The sequence below is a fragment of the Oreochromis aureus genome, linkage group 22, assembly GCF_013358895.1.
Source record: "Oreochromis aureus strain Israel breed Guangdong linkage group 22, ZZ_aureus, whole genome shotgun sequence".
In the NCBI taxonomy this organism is placed as follows: domain Eukaryota; kingdom Metazoa; phylum Chordata; class Actinopteri; order Cichliformes; family Cichlidae; genus Oreochromis; species Oreochromis aureus.
The window spans coordinates 36,271,106-36,298,117 of NC_052962.1; the positions used below are offsets into that span (position 1 = coordinate 36,271,106).

Here is a 27,012-nt window from a genome sequence, read left to right on the forward strand (position 1 = left end):
CGAACCAAAGAGGGAGCACAACCTCCGGGCTTTGCGCTTCTTAGCAGCCCCGCTGCCGTTCTTAAGCAATTTATAATACTTTGAAGCAACAGTCAACACCTAAAACAAGTGTATGACTGACACAGGTCCGACCTTATGCCCGATGGGGCATCTAACCCACTAAATATTTTTAAACAACAATCAACACCTCAGAACAAGTGTATGACTGACGCAGGTCCGACCTTATGACCGATGGGGCCTCTAACCCACAAAATAACCAATTCCCTAACTTCTACGTGAGACTCTAACTCACTTTCACTGTTTTCCTTTTCCTTATTCACTTTACTCAATACTTGGGACTCTAACCCACTTTAAAACTTCCATTATTCTTATTTCAACTTCAACTTCTCATGAGATTTTCACCAAAATCAAAACAGACATTCACCAGTACTTTCAGTGAGCAGACTTTTAATTTTGTCAATGTCCAATTTGGCACACTTTGGAATAATTCAACAGGTAGTGCCTCACCTTTTAGATGTGCCGGCTTGCCCACTCACTTCAGACCACTGGCTCGCGCCTGTCCGTTCGACCACCTCGGACCGTCCAAGCCTCCAGATTCAATTTCCACCCCAATACCACAGGACGAGCCCCCAAAACTGTCACGAGTTCAAAATATTGGGGATGGATACATGGAGGAAAACCAAAATAACAACACTGGTCCGGCCGGGTCAAGTCAAACGATGATTTTAATGCACACGTGTGGGAGATGGGACACTGCGCGCAGGCAGCACCATGTCTCTCCCCGAAAACCACACAACAATAGTTTTTATGAAAATCAGGGTATTGGAACGCCCCCTCATGCGTAAAGTAGGTACAATACAATCAATGTTGACAACTTTTAACACATTAAAAGAACATCTTCTTCTTCCTGAGGCCAGATCCTTCCCAGTAATCTTCTAACTCTGCTTATCCCCTGGAACAAACAGTCTCTCCTACAAGCATAATCAAACAGCTACAAGGCCTTGCAAACTATTATTTAAATATTTGAACTCTCCCCTACACATGAGTTTAACTACTGCTTGTGTGTGTGCGTGTGTGCCTCGACCTCAGCCTTCACTCTGTCTATAAAGACAGAGGCCAACTCTGCATGTGTGCAGTAACCTAACTGAAACCATACATGTAATATGTTGAATAAATGTTCTAATCAAATGCCACTACTCAAAGCTTAATAAAAAGAATATAAATGAATAAAGGATAATGATGAATAATATGATATATATGTGTTTTGTAAGCATGTTCTTTCTATAGCTCAAGATCCTTAACACAATAGATTGTTCAGTCCTCGCGCTGAACAAAGTTTCCGACCCTCCACTAGTTGACCGAGCCCCCCTCTTTAGCAAGCACAAAAATACAATGCATGTATATACAAAAGAATTATCACTGCACCTGTAATAGAAAATGTTAATATGGAATCCTGACAATACCTGTAATACAAGTTGTAACCTAAGGCCGACAGCCTAAAGAAATTCTCTCATGAAGTAACACTTAATGATGATGATGATACATAAATGAACTAATGAGTAATTATTGCCAATACACACTACTTAAAGGTTGACAAAAGATATATCTAAATAAAGGATCATAAAATAACATGATGTAAGTGTCTTGTAAGCATGTGCGGCCCTCTACGCTCTACGTCACTTCCCTCAATAGATCAGCCAGACATCCCGCTGACTGTAGCTTTTAACCCTTACTGACGTGAGCACAACTCCATAATAAGCACCAAGCGGCAATATGTATAAAGATGATCATGGTTACACCTGCAATGAAAAGATTATATGATTATACCAACACCTGTAAATAGAAGATTAACATGAGGTTATAACAATCACTGTAATACAAACGTTAATGTAATGTCAATAGCTTCAATAAATGCTTTAATGCAATGCTTATTATATGATTCTGACGTAATGATAAAATAACAGTAAAATATCCCTTCTCACTGGTCAGCACAGCAGCGCAGCAGACGGCCGGTGATGCCGTCTGGCCCCGCCGCTTTCCTTGTGTTCACTCTCCTCAATGCCGCTCGGACGTCATGCTCCGCGATGCTGATCACCGGTCTCTCGCTGATGACGTCATTGTCCTCGGTAGTCAGGCGGTAGATAGCATTAGCCGCCTGGCTAACCTCGAAACGGGCGTAGAACTGGTTCAGCTCATTGGTGAATGCAGAGTCGGCGTTGATCGGCGCAGTGTCCCTGGCTTTGTAGTCTGTAATGGTGCATAGTCCGTGCCACATACTCCATGTGTCGCCCTGGTGGAAGCGGGACTCCACACGCTCCCAGTACCGGCGTTTGGCATCTCTCACCGCGCGCCGCACGCCGTATGAGGCCGCTTTGTAGGCGCTCATATCGCCAGTGGCAAGACCCGCGTTGTAGGTGGCGGTCCTGGCGTTCACTGCAGCGCGGATCGATCTGTCCACCCACGGTATCTGGTTTGGGAATGTGGTGACTCTCCCAGTGGGGATAATCTCCTCCGCTAGCATATTGACGAAGCATACTGCTACTTCCGTAAACTCGTTGATGTCGACAGCGCATGCTCTGAACATGTTCCAGTCGACGTTGTTAAGTGCGTCCTGTAGCGTAGCTTCTGATTGGGCAGACCACCGTTTCACCTCCCTCGTGGTTACTTCTTCCCTCCGTATGTTTTTTTTATACTGGGGAATGAGGAAGATGGCGTTGTGGTCAGACTTCCCAAAAGCCGGGTGTGAGACAGCTTTGTAGCCCTGCTTGTATGGCGTGTAGCAGTGATCCAAAATTCGATCCCCCCTCGTTGGACACGAGACATGCTGGTAAAAGTTTGGCATGACTTGTCTGAGGTTCGCTTTATTAAAATCTCCTGCTACAATGAGGGCTGCGCCCGGGTCCCTGTTTTGAAGCGAACTCAGCACATCATGTAATTCGGACAAAGCCATACCTGTGTCCGCTTGGGGTGGGATGTAGACTACCGTGGCGATGACCGAGGTGAACTCACGGGGCAGATAGAAAGGGCGGCACTTAATGCTCAGGAATTCCAGATGTGGCGAGCAGCTGCTGGAAAGAGTAGAAATGCTCCTGGCATCACACCACTTTCTGTTTACCATGAAACACACTCCTCCACCTTTGGTTTTGTTCGACTCTGCCGTTCTGTCCGCGCGAGCACAAAGAATGAATCCGACGGAGTTGCGGCCTGGTCCGCACGGTGGGGGTCAGCCATGTCTCCGTGAAGCACAGAATGTTGCAGTCCCTCATGTCACGTTGGAAGGTGACTCTTGCTCTTAGGTCATCGAGCTTGTTCTCCATGGATTGTACGTTGGCTAGTAGGATACTGGGCAGTGGGGTGATGCGCCTGCTGTCTCAGTCTGTTCCTAATGCCAGCGCGTTTCCCCCGGCGCTTCTTTGTTCTACGCCTCGGATGAGCGGCCCGTCCTTTGTTGTTCTCCGCGCGCACAGTAGAATCTCTGGCAGCCAGGATGGGTCAGGTTTAAAAGTGTCCAAGATTAGATGTGCAACCTTGTCACCGATGTTTACAAGTGATATGCTGTCGTATACTATAAGACTAGAGGATTTTGGAATGTAAACCAGAGCAAAAAATAAGTAAAAAACAAGAAAAGTGGATAGTCGGAGTGGAGCGGTCAGGAAGGCGTCTGGATGTGGCCGCGCCATCTTAGAATTAGTCAGAGGTCCCATCCTGTAGCAACAGTGATGCCTTGAATATGTCCTGCGGGGTAGAGTAACCAGATGCTATCATCTTGGAATCCACCATAACCTCAACAAGAGCAGAGCAATCGTCAGGTGATATGGTAGTGCAGGAAGATGCATCTCATCAAGATGAGGAAAAGTCACTTCTAGGGGAAAAACCAGGTAGTGACAGGAATTAAGTTAGGAACATACCAGACAAATGGCAAAAATTACATAAATTTTATTTCTTTTGATTTATGTGATCCATACAAATGGGTACCTTTCAGAGTGGAAATGTGAACAAGATGCAACCAGAGCAGCCTGGCTCTACAAGTCCAAGTTACTTTCAAAGTATGAGACCAAAAAGGCAGTAGTCCTGCAAATGGACTTGCGGGAAAGTATTATGGATCAACAGAGATCACTTATCTCCCTCTACAAAGCCCCAAAGGTAGAGTAGGCGGGCCCTGTCAGCTGGAAACTGGAAGGTATTGTTTCTGTATTGGGAAAACAATAGAAATCCAGTGACTGACTAATCTGAAACTTCATATGTTTTTTTTCTTCTTCCTTTAGGGGATGTTGCTGTTGGAGAAGGGGTGAAGAGATTCTTCTTCTCAAAGGCAGTTTCTCTAGTACAGTCTGGTTTGCATTTGAATTTTGGTAGGTATGTCATAGTTAGACTGGCCACATGTATAGTGGATTAAATAAGAGAATATTTCATCATGTAAAGAAAATGTGTTTGTTATGTAAATGAGTTAATTGTGTTAAAATTACTGCCTGGATTTCTCATATGCAACATAACCTAGCTGTACTCTTTTCAGGGAACACAGATCGTACAAGACTGTTTGACGGTGAGCCAGAACACTTGACTCCATCCACTTCTCAGACCTTGCTTGAGAGTGACATGTTTTTGGTGGCAGGTAAGAAAGTTATGTACAGAAATAAGAGGAAGAGTAATTTAAAATAATACATGTGCAGCAATAAAGTTAACAGCATTACTTGTGTTACATTATCCTAACTGTAACCATAAAGATGAAAAATAGATTGAATACAGTTACAAAACTGTTTGTTTATACCCCCGTACAATGTTAGGCTAAGTGCATTTACTATGTTTGATCTTAGGAAGAATAATGGGACATTCATTCATTCATGGGGGACCGTGTGTGTCTGGTATAAGTCCTGCAATCGTCCATGTCCTTTTTGGTGGATCACCTGAAACAGCTACAGTTCAGATTGAGGATTGCCCTGATATCCCATCTCGACCTGTAAAGCTGCTGTTGGAGTTGTTTTAAATGCACCTGTGCAAAGTCTTAATGCCTGATACTGAATATGGTCTAACTTTACCAGAGTTGTGTCTGCTGCTGAGTTATATGCTACACATCCATAATCCAATATCTGACCAACCCAGTGTATATGGCCCTCAAAGACGTCCTATCTACTCCCCAACTCCCTCTCAACTAAACACCTCATTATATTCAATACTTTTTTACATTTGTCCACCACTTTCTGAATGTGTGCAGCCCATGTTACCCTTTCATCAAACCGCAATCCAAGAAACTTAAATTTACTCACCCTTTCTAATTCTTGACCGTACCACTTAGCTTGACATCCTTACCAACTCTTTTCCTTGTAAAGAACATTATCTTGGTCTTATCAACTGAAAATTTAAAACCCCACTTATATGACCACTCTTCAACTCTTCCAGTTGTTCCCTGCAGTTTCTTTACAATATGCTCTATATTTTTCCCTCTCTTCCATATTGCTCCATCATCAGCAAAAAGCAAACATCCCACCCCTCCCTCTATATCATTAAACACAACATTTATCATCAAAGAAAATAACAAAGGGCTCACTATGCTCCCTTGAGGTGTACCGTTTTCTACTGAGAGCTTCTCAGAGTAAACCTTCCTGATCCTCATGTGTATTTGTCTTCCATTTAAGAAATCCATTATCCACCTGTACATCCGGCCCCTGATGCCCAATGTACTGATTTTAATTAGTAGGCCTTCTCTCCACATCATATCGTAAGCTTTTTCCATGTCAAAAAACACTGCAACTACACTCTCTTTATTTATTTGTGCTTTCCTGAGTTCATGTTCCAAATACAATACTGGATCCATTGTATTTCTCCCTCTTCTGAACCCACTTTGATGTTTAGATATATAACCTTTACTTTCTACATAGTATATTAACCTCCTGAGACCTGAACTCTTCCACGGCATGTATTTTTAATTTCTCTTTGATATTTGGGCATATTGGGGCAAAATAAGAGCCACATATGAGGATATTCGTTTAAAATTTTGATAGAACAGTAGCAGTATAATGTCCTCGTAAGTGGATGTCAGGCCCATGTAGAGCAAAATGGAGTATTTTGGTCTAAATAACCCAAAATGTGATGTCCACATATGTGGACGCCAGGTCCTAGGAGGTTAATCTTTTATTTATCATTCGTTCCATTACTTTGCAGACATTCGATGTTAAAGCTATAGGCCTATAATTTCCTGGGTTTGTGTCATCCCTCCCTGGTTTACGTATGGGCACCACCACAGCCTCCTCCCAGCTTTGCGGCAGTTTCCCACCCTCCCAAACTCTGTTATACATCTCTAACAAAAGATCTTTAGCTGACTCACTCAGCTGGTTTAACATGATATAGTATACCTGATCTTTTCCTGGTATTGATAATTTAGATTTCCGGAGTACTCCATGTAGTTCTGTCTTTGTAAAAGGAATATTTAATGAATCATCTGTATCCTCTACCAGTTCCAATAAGTCTCTATTCTCTGTAATTGTCATTTCTCTTCCTCGTCGCCCTTCCTCACTAACATTGCCTGAACTGTGGATTTTAACAAAAGTTTTTGTCAGCACATTTGCCTTTTCCTCTTCTTTTACTGCTGTTACCTCTCCATCCCTCAAGATTGGATAACAATACTCACTTTTCATACCATTCATCCTTCTAATCATTGACCAGATGTTCTGTATTTTTGTCTCCCTCCCCACTGAATTACAAAAACCCCTCCAGAAGTCCCTCTTTGCATTTTTAATGGTTCTTTTTACCTGAGCTTGCAATCTTTTATATTCAATGAAATTCTAAAAAAACTGTGATTCTTCTTTAATGTCTTAAAAGCCTTTTTTCGATGTTTAATCACTTTATCACACTCCTTCATCCACCAAGGTACAATCTTCGTTTCCCCTCTACCTTCTTTCCTCTTTATCACCCTGATTGCTGCCTCTAAAACTGCCTTACAAATAGAATAATTTAACTCATCCACCCCCACATTCATATCAATCCTTTGCATTTCTTGATCACTAACTATTCTAAATGTATCCCAATCAGCATCACTAAAACACCACATCTTCACCCCCCTTATTTCCTCTTTCTCTATACTCAACTCAATCTCTGTCATTATAGGATAATGGTCACTGCCTGCAGTTGTCTCTTTCAGTACCTGCCATGAACAATATATTTAAATGTGTTCCTAAAGTTACAACTCTATATTGGATCCCTTGTTTCACAAATGTTGCACATTCTCCTCCATTACCCTCCTTTCTATCTCTGCGGACACTAATATAACCTTTAATAACAAAATCTGAAGTAGGTTTGAGCCAGGTCTCCTGAATACAGATGATATCTGGTTTCTTTTTGCATTTTTTGATGAATCCTTTAAATTTTTGTCCATTTGCAATCAAACTTCTGGTGTTCCACTGTAAAATAATCAGATTATACTCTCCCCTGGTCCTCCTGCTTTCCCCTCCCCTCCATATTTTTTTTATTGATATGTTCCCAAAATATATCTTTAATGCCAAAGAACCTGCTCCTTTCACTTCTTCCTTACTTCACACCCCCCATAACTCACCATGTGCTGCCCCCCACAGCTGCATTTATCTTGTACACTATCCCCACATTCGTCATATCGGTGTTCCCCTCCACACTTGGGGCATGTTACGGGTTCGAAATTGAGGATGAGAGTAAAACAATGATGGTCCAGAAGAGGTGGTTCAAACAATTGATTTTAATGAATGCACGCAGCGTGGAGAGGTGCAAACTGCAAAACAGTTGTACATCTCTGCCCAAAATACACTCTAGATTGCTTTTATAACATCAGGGTATTGTAACGCCCCTTCTTGCGTTTACAAGCACATAATTTGCATGTACAGAACATTCATGTATTTTAAGAATTAAATGCAAACACAGAGGTTCCTCCTTGTGGCATACTCTTCCGAATATAGTGATGACCTAAGGCCTTTGAGGTCACCATGGACTGGACATCCTTCCGTCACCTGTAACTAAGCAAACTCAAATACCACAAAAAGCTGAATACATTCAGGCCTTTGCTCAGCTACTATTTTACTGTAACCATATACTCAGCATATGAGTTATGATACATATATATTTAACTCAATCATTTTAAAGTAGTTATAACTGCACCTGTAATAAACATGTTAATATTTGATTAGGATAACCCCTATAATATCAATTATAACATAATGCCAGCAACTTCAATAAATGCTTGGATGAAATGATAATTAATGCAATGACAAAGATGATGGTTATATAAAATAATCCCTGTAATTCCACAATTCCCCCTTTTGACGTCTCTTCCAGAGACGTCACTACACCATTCCCAGGTCCACTACCTTTGCTCTGACCCTCTCTAGCCGCCCCCTGACTCAGCAAATCCGACAACAACCTCATGTCCTCTAGGTGGTCCAGCAATAAAACACCAGCTCCCACTTGAAAACACTTCATGCTTAAGTGGTCTCTGCTCCTTTTCTGGGTCCCTCTCTAGTGGAAATCTTCTCCTGTAAGGGATAGAAAACAAACAACCTTTCTCTGCTACACCTTACTAACTTACTGTGTTCATCTCAGGTTCCTGTCATTATTCAAAGTTGGTTCACAATATCATATCAGGCCAAATCACAAACCCTACTGCCACGTCTACTTTGTTAAGCTCTTCAGCTAGACTCTGTACCGGTTTGCCAATCTGTGTGTACATGTCTCTACACTTTTAATGTCTAAATGCACATCTGGATGTATGTGCACTTGTATGTCTATCTGCATCTATGAGTCAATGATTTGTCAGATATAAGGCGTTAATGTGAGAAATGTTTCCTGACTATTAACTCCTGATACTCAAGGAACTTTCCTGTTTGCCGAACTTCCTAGGTTTGGCCTTTTACACTTTTACTAAAGAAATTTTAACAAAGCCCAAAAGATTTTTTATTTTACTCCTGTGCTTGACAGGTTAAGCGAAGTTGTTTTTGTTTTGTTTTGAAATTTTTCCCTTCTGTGTGTGTGTGTGTGTACATAAGTAAGAATATGATAATCAACATAAGATCCCTGGTTTGCAAATGATTTTCTGCCCCCGCTGCAGGGCAACATCATTTGTGGTGAGTCTATGTTGGCTAGTTTAATACAGATATATAACAGTTGCTTGATTGCATTGCCCACTCAGAGTTGCACAGTTTTTATGTATGTGGAGAGTGTTTTCACAGTTTAAACATAGGTTACTCACATTTCTAGCCTGATTGTTTCCCAATAAAAGTGAAATCAAACATTACATTTGATTTTACTTATGTATTATCCTGTTCTGGGCTCTATCCATTATATTAACTTTATTTAATTTCAATACTCTTTATGTGTGTGAGCAACGCTTTTAGTCTTATTAAACACAACCCAAGTAAAATGCACACCATCCCCATGTCAGCCTAAATCTCCGCTAAAAAGCACACTTCAAAGTTTTCTATCTGGATTTACGCCTCTTTTGGCCTCAAGCATATACATAACATGCAAGGTTACTGTTAATGCCCGTTAGACAAGTTTCCATTATCTACAACATTTTGTTTCACCCGGCTCACCCTTACACATTTCCTGTTCACTTATTGCATATTTATCTTTAACACCTTTTACCTCAGTAGTTGCTAAGCAGAAACAAAGCAACCTGTGGTCCACCTTTACCCTGTAAAATAAACCCCTATCATGTTTGTGTCTGTAAGCATGTTTTGCATTCATTCATTACACTCCCCGCCATTCCTGCAAGTTAGGAGCTGTAAAGTTGAAAGCTGCATCAAGTCCAGGCCTTTGGCCTGGCCTATATATAAATCATGTGTATTTGTAAGCGTGCATGCAATTCACCTGCTATGTTCTCATCATCCCTCAACATGTATCACCTGGACACTCTCACCAGTGAAGCTTAAAACCTGTTTGGACGGAACATCAACTCTAAACAAGCACAGTTATGCATTGTGTATAAAATTAACTCAACCTCATGGTAACCTACCTAAGTACCTGTCTTAAGAGAGACCTCTGCACAGCTCAGACGCCAATTGCAAGAGCTCTCTAACATTAGAATCATCAACTGTGACTTATATAGTGTTATTTCGGTACTTTACACTTCACACATTTTTGAACGTTGTTTATATGGGGAGTTCCTCTTTTGTGTCTATATTTATTAATATGCCTTGTGCACTAAAGCTTCCTGTTTTTCAGTCTGGCTGAGCACTTGTTTGTGAGTATAAACTGGCCTCTACAAGCCTTCATTAGCAGATACACATTACAAATACTTCATATATACAGAGAAAAACCCAATAATCCACATTTCACTATTTTGTTCTTTGGTTCAGATTTGGATTCTGTATTGTTCTTTATTTATTATTATTTATATTCAGATTGTTTTTGCTAGTCTTGGTTTGTTGTTGTCTGTTTGGGAGCTGACATAGTCTCTATAAATGAACTTCTTTTGGTGGAGTAGCATCAGGAGAGAAGCTCCAGAGAGGCATCTTCCATGTTAAACACTAAAATATAACAAAAGAGATCTTCTCAACGTGTTGTATATTTTTAATATTTCCTTATTATTTTGTCATAAAATAAATCAACCAAATAACTTAAGCTGTGTGACAGCACCTTATGCTTACGCCAGGCTGTGAACTGCCCTAAATCTACTTGCTACACCCCCTTTTCACCTAGTTTAATTTTTTTTTCAATCCTAATTTAAACTATTCCTGACTTCCCTCAATGCACACTGTAAAGTGTAAAAAATACAGTTAGCTTTCTCCTGGTAAAAGGTCCTACATTATTTTCTCTACCTTTGGAAACATCCTCTATCGAGTTAACCCATTTCATTTTTCAAACTTAGGCCTGATTTCTTCGCCCCCTTTAACGGGTAGCGCATATCCGGTCTGAACACTGTGTTTGGGCAATTTACGAATTGTTGCAGGATTTCTATGTTATGTAAAGCTCCTCTCATCCCTTTTATGCTTCCATTATAACCTGTGTCTAACAAGCTTTTGATCTTCTTTGTAATATAAACAACTCGGTGTATTTGTGCTCTGTTCTTCTCCTTTCTCTCGTCTGATCATCTCAATTACTTAAAATGCATCAGTGTAAATTAAGACTTTGTTGATTTCCTAAATATAGAAAAATCAGATATATTTGTGTTTGATCCTCTGATAAACTGGCTGATCCACTCCATACAAAGATGCATATATATTGACAAAGGACATAAACATACAATGGTATTGAGCCACCGCTGAACAGCAAGACTAAGGCTACGTTCACACTGCAGGCGAAAGCGCATCAAATCCAACTTTTTTGACCCTATGCGACCCATATCCGATCATGGTATGACAGTTTGAACGGCACAAATCTGATATTCTGATATCCGAATATTCATACATTCTGATATCTGATATCTGATATCCGACCTAGTTCACTTTCGCATGTGGTACTGAATCCGATACATATCTGATGTTTGAGAAAGCGACTGCTCGCGACTGCTCGCATTAAATCCATCTTTTACGTCATTGACACAAGACAGAAGCCAATTATCAGCGCAGTAGACAAACGAGAAAGCATGGTGGGGGAAACTGGAGACGAAGGGTGCTTTACTGAGCTTCAGGTCCTGGAAGAATAAATGCCCTTTCACGTGCCAACCCAGCATTTTGGCAGGAGGAACGAGGAAGGACGGCGGGAAATTTGACGGAAGACACACCATACGGTTTAAGTGAGTTGGGTTTTTTTTACTTTGGCTACGGATTTGGATCACGAACTTTGGCGGTTGGCATAAACTGGTATGTGACTGGCTGGAATGGCGTCTCAGTTGGATGAGGATGATGATATGGATTTTGGTGAATGGACCCCGGTTGCTGGCGGGGGAAGATCAGCAAGAGGGAGAAGCAGGAGAGAGGAGGCAAGTTTGTTTGGGACACAGACAAGTAAACGGAGCTTGGAGGAGAACAGTTCGGAAGAGGGGTCCAGGGTTGTCTGGAGGAAAACGGTGAGGGAGGAATTCAAAATAATTCTAAAGTTCAGGAAGGAAGGTGAGGATGTGCAGCTAAGCCCGATAGCGTTGTCTAGAGAACTGAAAAGAAGTTTGGAGAAGTTCAGCTGGCTAAAATTCTCAGAGATGGAAACTTACTAATAGTGGTTAAGACAGAAGAACAAAAAAATAAAGTGTTGAATGCTGAAAGCATTTGTAAGAAGACTGTAGGATGCAAAAAGTTCTTAGGAGAAAATAAAGTGACACAGGGAGTGATTACAGGTATCCCTGTAGAAGAGGACCTGGAGAAGCTCAAGCAATGTATTAATGGTGGTGAGGTCAGCAAAGTAAAAAGACTGTTAAAAAAAAAAATAGGGGGGAGAGGGAGAATAGTTTGTCAGTATTATTGGAATTTCAGGAGGCAGTCCTGCCACAGAGAGTTAAAATAGGTTGCATGAGCTTTCCTGTTAGACGATACGTGCCACCGCCCCTCAGGTGCTATAAATGCCAAAGATACGGACACATTGCTGCAGTTTGCAAAGGGAAACAGAGGTGCCTGTGGAATTACAGGGATTATTTTATATAACCATCATCTTTGTCATTGCATTAATTATCATTTCATCCAAGCATTTATTGAAGTTGCTGGCATTATGTTATAATTGATATTATAGGGGTTATCCTAATCAAATATTAACATGTTTATTACAGGTGCAGTTATAACTACTTTAAAATGATTGAGTTAAATATATATGTATCATAACTCATATGCTGAGTATATGGTTACAGTAAAATAGTAGCTGAGCAAAGGCCTGAATGTATTCAGCTTTTTGTGGTATTTCAGTTTGCTTAGTTACAGGTGACGGAAGGATGTCCAGTCCATGGTGACCTCAAAGGCCTTAGGTCATCACTATATTCGGAAGAGTATGCCACAAGGAGGAACCTCTGTGTTTGCATTTAATTCTTAAAATACATGAATGTTCTGTACATGCAAATTATGTGCTTGTAAACGCAAGAAGGGGCGTTACAATACCCTGATGTTATAAAAGCAATCTAGAGTGTATTTTGGGCAGAGATGTACAACTGTTTTGCAGTTTGCACCTCTCCACGCTGCGTGAATTCATTAAAATCAATTGTTTGAACCACCTCTTCTGGACCATCATTGTTTTACTCTCATCCTCAATTTCGAACCCGTAACATTTGGTGCATTGGCCGAGGGTTGAGGGAGAAAAGGTGGAGGTTGAGACTGAGAGGGTCCAAGGTGCTCAAACAGGCAGACACGAGTCAGTGGTCGAAGTGAGTGGACATAAGCCGGCTTATTCAAAGGTAAGGCACTACCTGTTGAATTATTTCCAAACAGTGCTGAATTGGTTCTGACAAAATTGAAAGTCTACTCACTGAAAATTACTGGTAAAGGTCTGTTTTGGTTTTGGTGAAAATCTCATGAGAAGTTGAAGTTGAAGTAATGATAAGAAAAAGAGTAAAAGTGAGTTAGAGTCTCACTAAAGGTACCGGGTTAAAGTCCCAAAGGAATAAGAATAAAGAGAATTTAGAATAATAGGTAATTGGTGAAGTTTGTGACATTAAAGTCTCAATTGAATATAAAGCCGGGCTTGGACACCGATATGGTGGGTTTGTGATTTTCGGGTGTCTTCAAAATAATTAAATTGTATAGAACGGGACTCTGGGAGTCTAACAAGTGCATTGTTCGGAGGTGACGCTCCCAATTTTCTGGGGACGCTCAGGATTTTCCGTTGGACGGGATAGTTCGATTGGCAATCGTGGACAACTGAGGACGGTCCAAAATAGCTACTGACTGGGTCAGTTTACCGTCCGGGACGGTGGTTTGCACTTTTTGGTCAGTAGAAACCGGTTTCGGGCGTCTAATTTTAACTTAAAACTTCGGGAAGCCTGGGATGTGAAATGTCCCCAAAACAGAGCTTTTCGGCAGGGGTTGAGTTGGTTGACGCTTTTAAATTGTGTAGGGTCTTAGATATTTGACCACGGTCCGGGGCGAGACTGGTTAAATTGATCACAAAAACTCAGGGAGTTTGTCCCTTGGAGGTTAATGCAAATTTGTCTAAATTAGGTAGGTTGTGCAATTTAAGGCCTTGTAAATACTATTTAATTTATCAGACGTCTCTATGTTATAATTTCTTTGTTTGTGTATAGGCTTTGCCTGTCACAGGCACTGCAGCCGGCTGGTTATTTTGAGAGTGTGTCTGTGTTTATGTAAATTAGATGCCTGCGACTTATTTAGACTGACATTTCCTGTTTACTAATGAGTAACTAATGACTGACTGCAGAGACTGGGTTAAGGGACGACTTATATTGGTGTTTTAAGGGAAGAATTGCTTTTATTTCTACTTTGTTGGCATTACGGTTGTTAAATACGATGACTACTTTATGATACATGTCTGTCTCATTTTGCATGTGTGCGAGTGGCTTTCAAATGTAGTTTTGTAATGTAACCTGTACACTCCATGGAGGAAACAGACCATGGAGTTTTGGAAGAAGATAGCAGAGATATGACTGGCTTTACGTTTAGTCTTGTGTTGACTCCAATAACGGATGGTCAGACAGGGCTGGTTGAAACAGAGGTGCGTGTTTGCTGTGAAATAGGGGCCACTGACCATGACTCAAAACACAAAGGCTGTGAGATTAAAATTACTGTGAGGAACGGTTTGACTTTTGACTAGGAAATAATATGCTTACTTTTGGGTCTATGAAGATATTTGACCTTCAGTGATGTTATGAGAGGTTTCAGTTTTCTTTTTCTTTTTCTTTTGACTTGCTCTTTCTGATCATGGAAGGCATGTCCAAAATACTCGTATGAAAGCGTATTTTGTGTGATTTTAACTGTGTGAATGCGGTCAGTATTTGATTTGAGTGACTGGGTGATTTGTCTGAGTAAGTGAAAAGGGAAGTCTGAGAGAGAGAAAGGCAGTGCGTGTGAGACGATTTATGGCGTCTGAAAGAGGTTAGAGCATTTAAAAGGTGTGTATGGAATAAAGGAGTGTGAAATATATTTCTTGTGTGATGAAAAGTAGGATGTGCTAAAGTTTGAAAGTGTTTTTAATTCAAGAAAACAAAAACAAAGGAGTTAGATTAGTTTGAGGAACAGGAAATATTGCTCTGTGTATCGGGGCTGCAGCGACAGGAAATAGTGAACAGGAACTGTGCATGCCCATATATGGGAACTGAGTGTGTACAGAAAGAACACAGAGAGAGATTTAACTCTAGGCACATGAAGCAAATGAAGCCTTTAAGAAAAAATGAATATAATACTAATTATATGGTTTAGTGTGTCAATACAGGTGGGCGTCTTTCAACTTTGCAACCTTGAGTTCAGCAGCAGAAAAGTAGATTAAAAGAATTGGGAGAATAAGCCAGTTTTGGCTCGAAATTGTGCGGCTGGATCTCTCACTTTGTCCCTGAAGCGGAGAAGAAGTTCAAAGGACAGTTAATCGCCTGATGAAGACCGATAGAACATGGTGGACTTGAATACAGCAGGCAAACGACAGTGCCACTGATCCATTAACACTGATGACGACTGACGACCAGCAGCAGCATGTAAGAGTAATGTAACATGTACTGTGAAAATACAGGCTGGGCAGTTGAACAGTGGGATAAAGAATTGTGGAAGAGCACTGGACATTGAGTGATATTTTGCCATGCTGGGACTTAATCTGAAAGAAAGACTGTAAAGAAACAGAGAAGAAGACAGCAGCTGAGTTGAGACTGTGTTTGCGGGAGCTTTGAAGCCCGAACAGGACATTGGGCAGAGAAGACCAGTGAGAGATGAAGCTGGACGAGTTTGACTGCGAGAATATAGGATATAATTGGATTGAAAATTGAAACTTGAACTCATGAATTGTTTAGGGATGTCCACCATAGCATAACAAAGAGGTAAACATTAGAAAAGGTAAGAATAATGAAAGAAATAATTGTTATTACCTTAATGAATAGAAAACACACATACAAATTGTTACATGTGAGATTATTTTTGAAATGAATCAGAAGTGAGATAGTTTGAATCTAGAGCTCAGTGAAAAGATGCATAAATTAAATATGAATACATGAAAATGCAATGAATACATAAGGATGCAATGAAGAAGCAGCTTACATTCAATTAACATAAAACGCAAGGAAGAACACGCTTACATACATGGCATAATTGGTAGTTTTGACTAGAAAAAGAGAAATGGGTCGTTTAGACGTCCGTGATAATAATGAAAATGTTTTAGTTTGTTATTTTTAGGGGCGAGCAGACCTGGACCAATTCTCCAGATCCAGGAGTCAGACGAAACTACAGGTTAAGATGAATGGATATGTTAAGGCAAGTTTCTGGTTGAATTGTTTACAGTGTCCAGGAACCTGACAGCAAGCCCTAACTGGTGGTGGAAGACCAGCAGGGCTTTATTTAAGGTGGGAGATCAAAAGTCTGGGTTAGTAATTCGGGGAAGGAGAAAACTGACTGTTTAACTGGAGAATGGGAAAGTGTCTGTGAGACTGTGAAGCCATATATGTAAAATAACACACACAAACATACGCAATGAAGATCGGCTTGCTACTTGTATGAGGGATAGAATGGTGTGAATGTTGAATAAACTGATTAAACTAGTTTAAAAGGGTGACTTAGGAGTGCTTTTGCACTGAGTGATCAAAACAAGTGATTAGTATAGAAAGAAAATGAAAATAATTGAATAGTGGCATGAGGTTTAAAAAAGTATTTCTTTTGCCAAGTTAAATTGTTGAGATATGGCTGAGTATGGAAAAAGTTCGAAAGCTCGTGTGAATGTGGACAGAGGAGCTTGCTGTGTGTGTGATTGAGGCCTTAAAGGAGGGGTAGATTGTTCAGAGGTGCAAATTTGATTAAGAGGTTTATAAATTAGTGTTGACACATTGTTATAAGGTGTTAGGCTGAATCTGAGTATGGTAATGTGCTTAATGGGGGATATTGTTGTGTACGAAACGGTGCAGCTTTTGGCGAGGTTTTCAGTGTGTCGAACGGGTGAAATTTCAGATTGTTGAAGATTTTTGAGGTGGTTGTTTTATTTTTAATAGAGGGAGTTTTGATAAACATGGACATGTCTAAAGGGCCCATAGTTTCTATAACAGTGCACTTAGAAAAAACCTGTCAGGTGATTTTGTTTTGTGTTTTGATGAGCTAATAATCAGCTCTCTTTTTCTCATTTTTGTTCTAAGCAGGCCTGCAAAAGAGTGGATAACAGCGCTGAAAATTCTCGGTGACCTTTTCCAGATTACAATAGGCAGAGGAGAAGGCTAACTCTCTGTCTAAAAGGATTGCCGCGAGCCAATCCAGTCCAAAAGCAGAAAGAACTATTTTCTTAAAAACAAAGTAAAACAAATTAATGAGTTGATGTTGCTGAGAGTGAAGACTGAATATTTGCGAGATAGTCTCCACTGTCAGCAATACCTGATGGTAATGCGTGTGAGTGAATGTGTGTAAATGGATGGTGACTGGACGGACGAGGCAGACCATAGGTTGGACCGACTGGACACTGACAAAAGACTGGACTAAGGTTAGACACATGACTGATAACTTTTCTGTTTTAAGTTTTCTTTTTTATAATACAGGTTGGATCATAAGTGAGGAAAAACTGAGTATGAAATGTGAAGTTCTGGTTAACACACAGGTTTATGTTTATAGGACGTTTCAAGGATGCAGGCTGTGGATGGAGCCAAGAAAGGATTTGACATGATGATTAATTTGATTTCATTCCTTAAACACAGGTTTGAAGTTATGGAGCATTTATACATAATGTGATAGGACTAAACTTTTCTTTTAATTCCCTAACCTGAGTGAAGGATTTTGAGTTTGTAACACATCAGATGTGTCACAAAAAGGGGGGTGTTAATATATGCGATTAGCTACATGAAAGGTGCTGTCACACAGCTTAAGTTATTTGGTTGATTTATTTTATGACAAAATAATAAGGAAATATTAAAAATATACAACACGTTGAGAAGATCTCTTTTGTTATATTTTAGTGTTTAACATGGAAGATGCCTCTCTGGAGCTTCTCTCCTGATGCTACTCCACCAAAAGAAGTTCATTTATAGAGACTATGTCAGCTCCCAAACAGACAACAACAAACCAAGACTAGCAAAAAACAATCTGAATATAAATAATAACAAATAAAGAACAATACAGAATCCAAATCTGAACCAAAGAACAAAATAGTGAAATGTGGATTATTGGGTTTTTCTCTGTATATATGAAGTATTTGTAATGTGTATCTGCTAATGAAGGCTTGTAGAGGCCAGTTTATACTCACAAACAAGTGCTCAGCCAGACTGAAAAACAGGAAGCTTTAGTGCACAAGGCATATTAATAAATATAGACACAAAAAGAGGAACTCCCCATATAAACAACGTTCAAAAATGTGTGAAGTGTAAAGTACCGAAATAACACTATATAAGTCACAGTTGATGATTCTAATGTTAGAGAGCTCTTGCAATTGGCGTCTGAGCTGTGCAGAGGTCTCTCTTAAGACAGGTACTTAGGTAGGTTACCATGAGGTTGAGTTAATTTTATACACAATGCATAACTGTGCTTGTTTAGAGTTGATGTTCCGTCCAAACAGGTTTTAAGCTTCACTGGTGAGAGTGTCCAGGTGATACATGTTGAGGGATGATGAGAACATAGCAGGTGAATTGCATGCACGCTTACAAATACACATGATTTATATATAGGCCAGGCCAAAGGCCTGGACTTGATGCAGCTTTCAACTTTACAGCTCCTAACTTGCAGGAATGGCGGGGAGTGTAATGAATGAATGCAAAACATGATTACAGACACAAACATGACAGGGTAAAGGTGGACCACAGGTTGCTTTGTTTCTGCTTAGCAACTACTGAGGTAAAAGGTGTTAAAGATAAATATGCAATAAGTAAACAGGAAATGTGTAAGGGTGAGCCGGGTGAAACAAAATGTTGTAGATAATGGAAACTTGTCTAACGGGCATTAACAGTAACCTTTGCATGTTATGTATATGCTTGAGGCCAATAGAGGCGTAAATCCAGATAGAAAACTTTGAAGTGTGCTTTTTAGCGGAGATTTAGGCTGACATGGGGATGGTGTGCATTTTACTTGGGTTGTGTTTAATAAGACTAAAAGCGTTGCTCACACACATAAAGAGTATTGAGATTAAATAAAGTTAATATAATGGATAGAGCCCAGAACAGGATAATACATAAGTAAAATCAAATGTAATGTTTGATTTCACTTTTATTGGGAAACAATCAGGCTAGAAATGTGAGTAACCTATGTTTAAACTGTGAAAACACTCTCCACATACATAAAAACTGTGCAACTCTGAGTGGGCAATGCAATCAAGCAACTGTTATATATCTGTATTAAACTAGCCAACATAGACTCACCACAAATGATGTTGCCCTGCAGCGGGGCAGAAAATCATTTGCAAACCAGGGATCTTATGTTGATTATCATATTCTTACTTATGTACACACACACACACAGAAGGGAAAATTTCAAAACAAAACAAAACAACTTCGCTTAACCTGTCAAGCACAGGAGTAAAATAAAAATCTTTTGGGCTTTGTTAAAATTTCTTTAGTAAAAGTGTAAAAGGCCAAACCTAGGAAGTTCGGCAAACAGGAAAGTTCCTTGAGTATCAGGAGTTAATAGTCAGGAAACATTTTCACATTAACGCCTTATATCTGACAAATCATTGACTCATAGATGCAGATAGACATACAAGTGCACATACATCCAGATGTGCATTTAGACATTAAAAGTGTAGAGACATGTACACACAGATTGGCAAACCGGTACAGAGTCTAGCTGAAGAGCTTAACAAAGTAGACGTGGCAGTAGGGTTTGTGATTTGGCCTGATATGATATTGTGAACCAACTTTGAATAATGACAGGAACCTGAGATGAACACAGTAAATTAGTAAGGTGTAGCAGAGAAAGGTTGTTTGTTTTCTATCCCTTACAGGAGAAGATTTCCACTAGAGAGGGACCCAGAAAAGGAGCAGAGACCACTTAAGCATGAAGTGTTTTCAAGTGGGAGCTGGTGTTTTATTGCTGGACCACCTAGAGGACATGAGGTTGTTGTCGGATTTGCTGAGTCAGGGGGCGGCTAGAGAGGGTCAGAGCAAAGGTAGTGGACCTGGGAATGGTGTAGTGACGTCTCTGGAAGAGACGTCAAAAGGGGGAATTGTGGAATTAGCTGCTGTCTTCTTCTCTGTTTCTTTACAGTCTTTCTTTCAGATTAAGTCCCAGCATGGCAAAATATCACTCAATGTCCAGTGCTCTTCCACAATTCTTTATCCCACTGTTCAACTGCCCAGCCTGTATTTTCACAGTACATGTTACATTACTCTTACATGCTGCTGCTGGTCGTCAGTCGTCATCAGTGTTAATGGATCAGTGGCACTGTCGTTTGCCTGCTGTATTCAAGTCCACGATGTTCTGTCGGTCTTCATCAGGCGATTAACTGTCCTTTGAACTTCTTCTCCGCTTCAGGGACAAAGTGAGAGATCCAGCCGCACAATTTCGAGCCAAAAACTGGCTTATTCTCCCAATTCTTTTAATCTACTTTTCTGCTGCTGAACTCAAGGTTGCAAAGTTGAAAGACGCCCACCTGTATTGACACACTAAACCATATAATTAGTATTATATTCATTTTTTCTTAAAGGCTTCATTTGCTTCATGTGCCTAGAGTTAAATCTCTCTCTCTGTGTTCTTTCTGTACACACTCAGTTCCCATATATGGGCATGCACAGTTCCTGTTCACTATTTCCTGTCGCTGCAGCCCCGGTACACAGAGCAATATTTCCTGTTCCTCAAACTAATCTAACTCCTTTGTTTTTGTTTTCTTGAATTAAAAACACTTTCAAACTTTAGCACATCCTACTTTTCATCACACAAGAAATATATTTCACACTCCTTTATTCCATACACACCTTTTAAATGCTCTAACCTCTTTCAGACGCCATAAATCGTCTCACACGCACTGCCTTTCTCTCTCTCAGACTTCCCCTTTTCACTTACTCAGACAAATCACCCAGTCACTCAAATCAAATACTGACCGCATTCACACAGTTAAAATCACACAAAATACGCTTTCATACGAGTATTTTGGACATGCCTTCCATGATCAGAAAGAGCAAGTCAAAAGAAAAAGAAAAGAAAACTGAAACCTCTCATAACATCACTGAAGGTCAAATATCTTCATAGACCCAAAAGTAAGCATATTATTTCCCTAGTCAAAAGTCAAACCGTTCCTCACAGTAATTTTAATCTCACAGCCTTTGTGTTTTGAGTCATGGTCAGTGGCCCCTATTTCACAGCAAACACGCACCTCTGTTTCAACCAGCCCTGTCTGACCATCCGTTATTGGAGTCAACACAAGACTAAACGTAAAGCCAGTCATATCTCTGCTATCTTCTTCCAAAACTCCATGGTCTGTTTCCTCCATGGAGTGTACAGGTTACATTACAAAACTACATTTGAAAGCCACTCGCACACATGCAAAATGAGACAGACATGTATCATAAAGTAGTCATCGTATTTAACAACCGTAATGCCAACAAAGTAGAAATAAAAGCAATTCTTCCCTTAAAACACCAATATAAGTCGTCCTTAACCCAGTCTCTGCAGTCAGTCATTAGTTACTCATTAGTAAACAGGAAATGTCAGTCTAAATAAGTCGCAGGCATCTAATTTACATAAACACAGACACACTCTCAAAATAACCAGCCGGCTGCAGTGCCTGTGACAGGCAAAGCCTATACACAAACAAAGAAATTATAACATAGAGACGTCTGATAAATTAAATAGTATTTACAAGGCCTTAAATTGCACAACCTACCTAATTTAGACAAATTTGCATTAACCCTCCAAGGGACAAACTCCCTGAGTTTTTTGTGATCAATTTAACCAGTCTCGGCCCCGGACCGTGGTCAAATATCTAAGACCCTACACAATTTAAAAGCGTCAACCAACTCAACCCCTGCCGAAAAGCTCTGTTTTGGGGACATTTCACATCCCAGGCTTCCCCGAAGTTTTAAGTTAAAAATTAGACGCCCGAAACCCGGTTTCTACTGACCAAAAAAGTGCAAACCACCGTCCCGGACGGTAAACTGACCCAGTCAGTAGCTATTTTGGACCGTCCTCAGTTGTCCACGATTGCCAATCGAACTATCCCGTCCAACGGAAAATCCTGAGCGTCCCCAGAAAATTGGGAGCGTCACCTCCGAACAATGCACTTGTTAGACTCCCAGAGTCCCGTTCTATACAATTTAATTATTTTGAAGACACCCCGAAAATCACAAACCCACCATATCGGTGTCCAAGCCCGGCTTTATATTCAATTGAGACTTTAATGTCACAAACTTCACCAATTACCTATTATTCTAAATTCTCTTTATTCTTATTCCTTTGGGACTTTAACCCGGTACCTTTAGTGAGACTCTAACTCACTTTTACTCTTTTTCTTATCATTACTTCAACTTCAACTTCTCATGAGATTTTCACCAAAACCAAAACAGACCTTTACCAGTAATTTTCAGTGAGTAGACTTTCAATTTTGTCAGAACCAATTCAGCACTGTTTGGAAATAATTCAACAGGTAGTGCCTTACCTTTGAATAAGCCGCTTATGTCCACTCACTTCGACCACTGACTCGTGTCTGCCTGTTTGAGCACCTTGGACCCTCTCAGTCTCAACCTCCACCTTTTCTCCCTCAACCCTCGGCCAATGCACCAAATGTTACGGGTTCGAAATTGAGGATGAGAGTAAAACAATGATGGTCCAGAAGAGGTGGTTCAAACAATTGATTTTAATGAATTCACGCAGCGTGGAGAGGTGCAAACTGCAAAACAGTTGTACATCTCTGCCCAAAATACACTCTAGATTGCTTTTATAACATCAGGGTATTGTAACGCCCCTTCTTGCGTTTACAAGCACATAATTTGCATGTACAGAACATTCATGTATTTTAAGAATTAAATGCAAACACAGAGGTTCCTCCTTGTGGCATACTCTTCCGAATATAGTGATGACCTAAGGCCTTTGAGGTCACCATGGACTGGACATCCTTCCGTCACCTGTAACTAAGCAAACTGAAATACCACAAAAAGCTGAATACATTCAGGCCTTTGCTCAGCTACTATTTTACTGTAACCATATACTCAGCATATGAGTTATGATACATATATATTTAACTCAATCATTTTAAAGTAGTTATAACTGCACCTGTAATAAACATGTTAATATTTGATTAGGATAACCCCTATAATATCAATTATAACATAATGCCAGCAACTTCAATAAATGCTTGGATGAAATGATAATTAATGCAATGACAAAGATGATGGTTATATAAAATAATCCCTGTAATTCCACAGGCACCTCTGTTTCCCTTTGCAAACTGCAGCAATGTGTCCGTATCTTTGGCATTTATAGCACCTGAGGGGCGGTGGCACGATCGTCTAACAGGAAAGCTCATGCAACCTATTTTAACTCTCTGTGGCAGGACTGCCTCCTGAAATTCAATAATACTGACAAACTATTCTCCTCTCCCCTATTTTTTTTTTAACAGTCTTTTTACTTTGCTGACCTCACCACCATTAATACATTGCTTGAGCTTCTCCAGGTCCTCTTCTACAGGGATACCTGTAATCACTCCCTGTGTCACTTTATTTTCTCCTAAGAACTTTTGCATCCTACAGTCTTCTTACAAATGCTTTCAGCATTCAACACTTTATTTTTTGTTCTTCTGTCTTAACCACTATTAGTAAGTTTCCATCTCTGAGAATTTTAGCCAGCTGAACTTCTCCAAACTTCTTTTCAGTTCTCTAGACAACGCTATCGGGCTTAGCTGCACATCCTCACCTTCCTTCCTGAACTTTAGAAATATTTTGAATTCCTCCTCACCGTTTTCCTCCAGACAACCCTGGACCCCTCTTCCGAACTGTTCTCCTCCAAGCTCCGTTTACTTGTCTGTGTCCCAAACAAACTTGCCTCCTCTCTCCTGCTTCTCCCTCTTGCTGATCTTCCCCCGCCAGCAACCGGGGTCCATTCACCAAAATCCATATCATCATCCTCATCCAACTGAGACGCCATTCCAGCCAGTCACATACCAGTTTATGCCAACCGCCAAAGTTCGTGATCCAAATCCGTAGCCAAAGTAAAAAAAACCCAACTCACTTAAACCGTATGGTGTGTCTTCCGTCAAATTTCCGCCGTCCTTCCTCGTTCCTCCTGCCAAAATGCTGGGTTGGCACGTGAAAGGGCATTTATTCTTCCAGGACCTGAAGCTCAGTAAAGCACCCTTCGTCTCCAGTTTCCCCCACCATGCTTTCTCGTTTGTCTACTGCGCTGATAATTGGCTTCTGTCTTGTGTCAATGACGTAAAAGATGGATTTAATGCGAGCAGTCGCGAGCAGTCGCTTTCTCAAACATCAGATATGTATCGGATTCAGTACCACATGCGAAAGTGAACTAGGTCGGATATCAGATATCAGATATCAGAATGTATGAATATTCGGATATCAGAATATCAGATTTGTGCCGTTCAAACTGTCATACCATGATCGGATATGGGTCGCATAGGGTCAAAAAGTTGGATTTGATGCTTTTCGCCTGCAGTGTGAACGTAGCCTTAGTCTTGCTGTTCAGCGGTGGCTCAATACCATTGTATGTTTATGTCCTTTGTCAATATATATGCATCTTTGTATGGAGTGGATCAGCCAGTTTATCAGAGGATCAAACACAAATATATCTGATTTTTCTATATTTAGGAAATCAACAAAGTCTTAATTTACACTGATGCATTTTAAGTAACATTTAAAATTCTGCAAATTGGATCCACTGTGTTATTCTGAGATTTCAATATCAGGAGAAGTCCCAAGAAATTAAAGTCAAAAGTTTTACATTACACATAAATTATTTAATTATTTAAATGTGATGCACTGTAATATTTTCAGTTTTCATATCAGCTGAAAAAAATGATGCAAACAGTGAATTATTTTGTTGAGTTTGTTTGTTTCAGAGTCAGAGAGCCATGTCTCTCTACAGTCAGAGGTTTTTGTACGGCGGCTCAATGAGTTTGTATCACTGTGGTACACGTTCGGTGGAGGAACCAGACTGGATATTGGAAGTAAGTCACCCTTAAAGCCATTTTTAAAATGTATTTTTCTTTTCTTCCATTTCATTTAATATGAAAGGCTAGGAAACTTTTTGTGTAACTGATAAATTATTTTAGACATTAATTTTGTCCTAAGAAACAAAGTCAGCTTTGGAAATGTATATTCAGAAACTCAATTTCTAATAAAAATCTGGGATGTTTCATAGCATTAATTATTATTTGTGGTTCTGATGATAAAGTTGTATTTTGAGGGCTTGTAGGTTTAGTTCAGTCTAACAGAGTCAGAGAGCCGTGTCTCTCTACAGTCAGAGGTTTTTGTACGGCGACTCAATGAGTTTGTATCACTGTGGTGGACTTTTGGTGGAGGAACCAGACTGAATGTTGGAAGTAAGTTAATTAAACTGTGTTTGCCATTAAATATTTTATGATTTTATTTCAGACCTACTTGTTAAGCTGCTTAGATGAAAGAAAAGTATTTTTTTATTTAAAATAATTTTATTTTTGATGTTTGTCTTGTTTACTGGACTAATTCAGATGAGCTCTGCAAGTTTCTCTTGTTTAATCTACATTTCTGTCATAGTAAAATATATGTAGACAAGAGTAAACTTCATATTATGATTAGTTTGTAAATTTCCACCAACATCAGCTGCTGTTTGGATGAGTTAAAGTTTGCTTTCTGATGTTTTTATCGTGTCAGATGTTTCAGATTTAGTTTGAAATCATGTGAGCTGTTCAATAACATTTCAAATCTATATGAATGAGTAGCTGCTCTGTGCTTGTGTCCACTCATTTCTTCAGTCATCCATGATTTAGACTTCTAATCATTTTAAAGCCAAACTTCTGCTGTAAATGTTTCCACATCTGCTTCTTTTATTTCCAGTGTAGTTTGAACATATTTCAGGTCAAACTGTGTGATGATTCTCTCTGTGCTGATATGCATGAGAGGTTTCTTAAAGGGAAGTGAAACAATGTGTGAGTTAATGACTGGTGGAGCAGAAAAAACACCTGACAGAAACTTCTTAACGGAGAAATTCAAATTGTGGTTCATGTCCTCTAAGCTGATTGGTGTCTCCTAGGTGATACCCGCCCCGCCCTGAAGGTGCTGGGTCCCTCCAGTGCAGAGCTGGAGAATGGGAAGGCCACGCTCATGTGTGTGGCCAACAAGGGCTTCCCCTCAGACTGGAGTCTGTCCTGGAAGACGAGCGACAGCAGTGGCAGCAGCAGCATCAGAGGGGAGGAGAGCAGGACTCCTGGAGTGCTGCAGAATGACGGCCTCTACAGCTGGAGCAGCACCCTGACGCTCACTGCAGACCAGTGGGGGAAGGTGGGCTCTGTGACCTGTGAGGCCACCCAGGGCTCCCAGACTCTGGTCTCAGAGATACTGAGGAGAGACCAGTGTTCCCAGTCCTGATGTCAATCACTGAGTCTTTGATGCTGTTTTTCTTCTGTCTGTGTGTTTCTTCTTCTTTGCAGTTTTAAAAAAAATAAACTCATCAAATAGTCTTTTATTTTTCCCATCTCATAAAGACAAAATCATAGCAACAATCTCCTCTAGTTTCATCTTTTGTGTCTTTTGTAAAGCTGATCTTTCAAACTTTTAAAACAATAAAAATGTAACGAGGAAACATGTTCTTTGACTCTGTGAGTTTAATAAATGCACATTTAAAAAATAAAGATTTTGTTAAATTTATTTAGACAGACCAAAATAAAAATATCAACAAAAGAAACCGAGTGTAATGTGCAGTGAAAATGGCTTAATACATTTTTAAATCCACATATGAAATATTTTTATAAGATGTTGATGTCATGACAACCATAGATTATCTGTGTGCTCTTCATAATTTCTGTTCTCAAAGCTGTTTCATGATCTATATTTTAATGTGACCTGATAATTAACATTAAAGACCACGGTGTTATCTATAT

General features: G+C 40.0%; 1 gene segment (V, D, J or C); it reads left to right on the forward strand.

Moving 5' to 3' along the window:
* Positions 1-4,581: 4,581 nt before the first annotated feature.
* Positions 4,582-27,012, forward strand: part of LOC116324369 — a 95,985-nt gene continuing 73,554 nt past the window's right edge. The window contains 2 exon segments of the C gene segment in view: positions 4,582-4,612; positions 24,994-25,101. Of these exon segments, the coding sequence occupies positions 4,597-4,612; positions 24,994-25,101 (124 nt within the window).